The 2,217-nt window shown below is 41.3% G+C and overlaps 1 protein-coding gene across 1 annotated transcript in view; it reads left to right on the forward strand.

Annotated features, from left to right (window-relative positions):
* TSHZ3 (teashirt zinc finger homeobox 3) overlaps positions 1 to 1,956 on the forward strand; it is a 4,517-nt gene extending 2,561 nt beyond the window's left edge. Inside the window, exon 1 of the mRNA XM_006167998.3 lies at positions 1 to 1,956. This exon is cut by the window's left edge and continues 2,561 nt beyond it. Within this exon, the coding sequence (XP_006168060.1) occupies positions 1 to 846 (846 nt within the window). The 3' untranslated portion in view covers positions 847 to 1,956.
* The last annotated feature ends 261 nt before the right edge of the window (positions 1,957 to 2,217 follow it).

Consider the following 2,217-nt stretch of genomic DNA (forward strand, 5'->3'; position numbering starts at 1 on the left):
GGCTCTTGGGGTTCAGTGCTTTTGTCCCCCACGTCCACAGCTCCGGCAACCTCCTCATCCACGGTGACAACGGCGAAGACATCTGCCGTCGTATCCTTCATGTCAAACTCGCCGCTACGGGAGAATGCCTTGTCAGATATATCCGATATGCTGAAGAACTTGACAGAGAGCCACACGTCAAAATCCTCTACTCCTTCCAGCATCTCCGAGAAGTCTGACATTGACGGGGCCACGCTGGAGGAGGCCGAGGAGTCGACGCCCGCACAGAAGAGGAAGGGCCGCCAGTCAAACTGGAACCCCCAGCACCTGCTGATCCTCCAGGCCCAGTTTGCCGCCAGCCTCCGGCAGACCTCGGAAGGGAAGTACATCATGTCAGACCTGAGCCCCCAGGAGCGGATGCACATCTCGCGATTCACCGGGCTTTCCATGACCACCATCAGCCACTGGCTGGCCAATGTGAAATACCAGCTGCGAAGGACAGGTGGAACCAAGTTCCTCAAAAACTTGGACACTGGCCACCCTGTGTTCTTTTGTAACGATTGTGCGTCACAAATCAGGACTCCTTCCACGTACATCAGCCACCTAGAGTCACATCTGGGCTTCCGGCTACGGGACTTATCCAAACTGTCCACTGAACAGATTAACAATCAAATAGCACAAACCAAGTCACCATCAGAAAAATTGGTGACGTCCTCCCCCGAGGAGGACCTGGGGACCTCCTATCAGTGCAAACTTTGCAATCGGACCTTTGCGAGTAAGCACGCCGTTAAACTTCACCTTAGCAAAACACATGGGAAATCTCCGGAAGACCACCTCCTGTATGTTTCGGAGTTAGAGAAGCAGTAGCATTTGCTTTCGATCGCAATGACTGCAGTTTGCTTTGAGGGAAACTGTCGAAGGCACCTTAAGGCCCCTCTGTCTTGTTCTTGGCACATGTTCTTATTTTAACTGCAGAGAATCACTCTGGGCTGGACTGTTTTGTATAACTGTACAGTGTTTAATAGAGGTGCATAACCAGCTGTTGTTACTGGTAAAATATGAAGGTTAAAACGCAGTGGTAAGTGTTTGGAACTTTGTGTAAATGGGATTTAGTTGTGAGCATCCCCCTCGATGCTTCAAGCTGCATGCATTAACAGACAGTTTAATTAAGCATTTATAACGAAATCAGGCACACTTTTTCCATGTGACTCGAGTGTGCTGGCATTTCTCACCCTTTCATCTTTAGCCCTCTGAGTACTTTGAAGCACTTTTGCATTAATTTGGTTAAAAAAAATAAAATAAAATAATAATAATGTATGAAGCTCTGTTTTTTAAAGTCCTTACCAGCTTAGTTATAATGAATAATATGAACCTCCATTTAGGCAGGTCTGCAGGGGTATAACACGCCTTGAAATTTAAAAGAATATTATTTTCACATTGAAACATAGATGTATATATTGTATAGATTTCAGACTCTCTTATGAAAAATGTGATTGTGGTTCAACGACCTTTTTTCTTGCATTTATAGCAACAGTGTTTTATGTACCTGCTATGCTCTGGGCATAAGCTGTGCCTATGTATAGTGTATATTTCTTTTTCTTTCTTTTTTTTTTTTTTAAGGTCTATGGGTTTTGTTTTTTACATGCAAACATTGTAAATTATACAGAAGATACCACAGATAGCATTTATAAAGTATACAGAAACATTATCTGAAAGCAAAGTCTGATTGTTTGTTTTGCTATACAGTACATCTATATTGATAGAGGTTCATGTTTAAATTATACATATTTATTAGCATCATATTATCCTTTGTTTTGAGCAGTCTGAATAAACGAGACTGGGAAATACATCCCTGGCAGGCATCATAACTATTTTGCACATGATTTTTAAAGGTATTTATTAGAAATCCAAGAACGCTCAAAATAAACTCAGTGCTCAAAGGGTTAAGTCTATTTGAAAAGGAAAAAAAAAAAAAAAGAACAAAAAAAAAAAAAAGAACTTGTACTGTATTTCCTAAACATTGATAAAGCCTTTAAAATGTTTGTACTGTAATACTTTGCTTAAAAGTCACGAGGCATTCTGTGATACAACCTCTTCCACTTATTTATAAGCCCTCTTGGTTGCTATTCCATATTGTAGGATGCCTTTTTATTTCAATTGGTAACTTTCTGTTTTGTTCTTCCTAATTATTCTCCCAAGATCCCACACTGCAGCTTTATCTTTAGGCTTATGAAAGGT

This window comes from Tupaia chinensis, unplaced genomic scaffold (genome assembly GCF_000334495.1).
Source record: "Tupaia chinensis unplaced genomic scaffold, TupChi_1.0 Scaffold145396_1, whole genome shotgun sequence".
Classification (NCBI taxonomy): domain Eukaryota; kingdom Metazoa; phylum Chordata; class Mammalia; order Scandentia; family Tupaiidae; genus Tupaia; species Tupaia belangeri.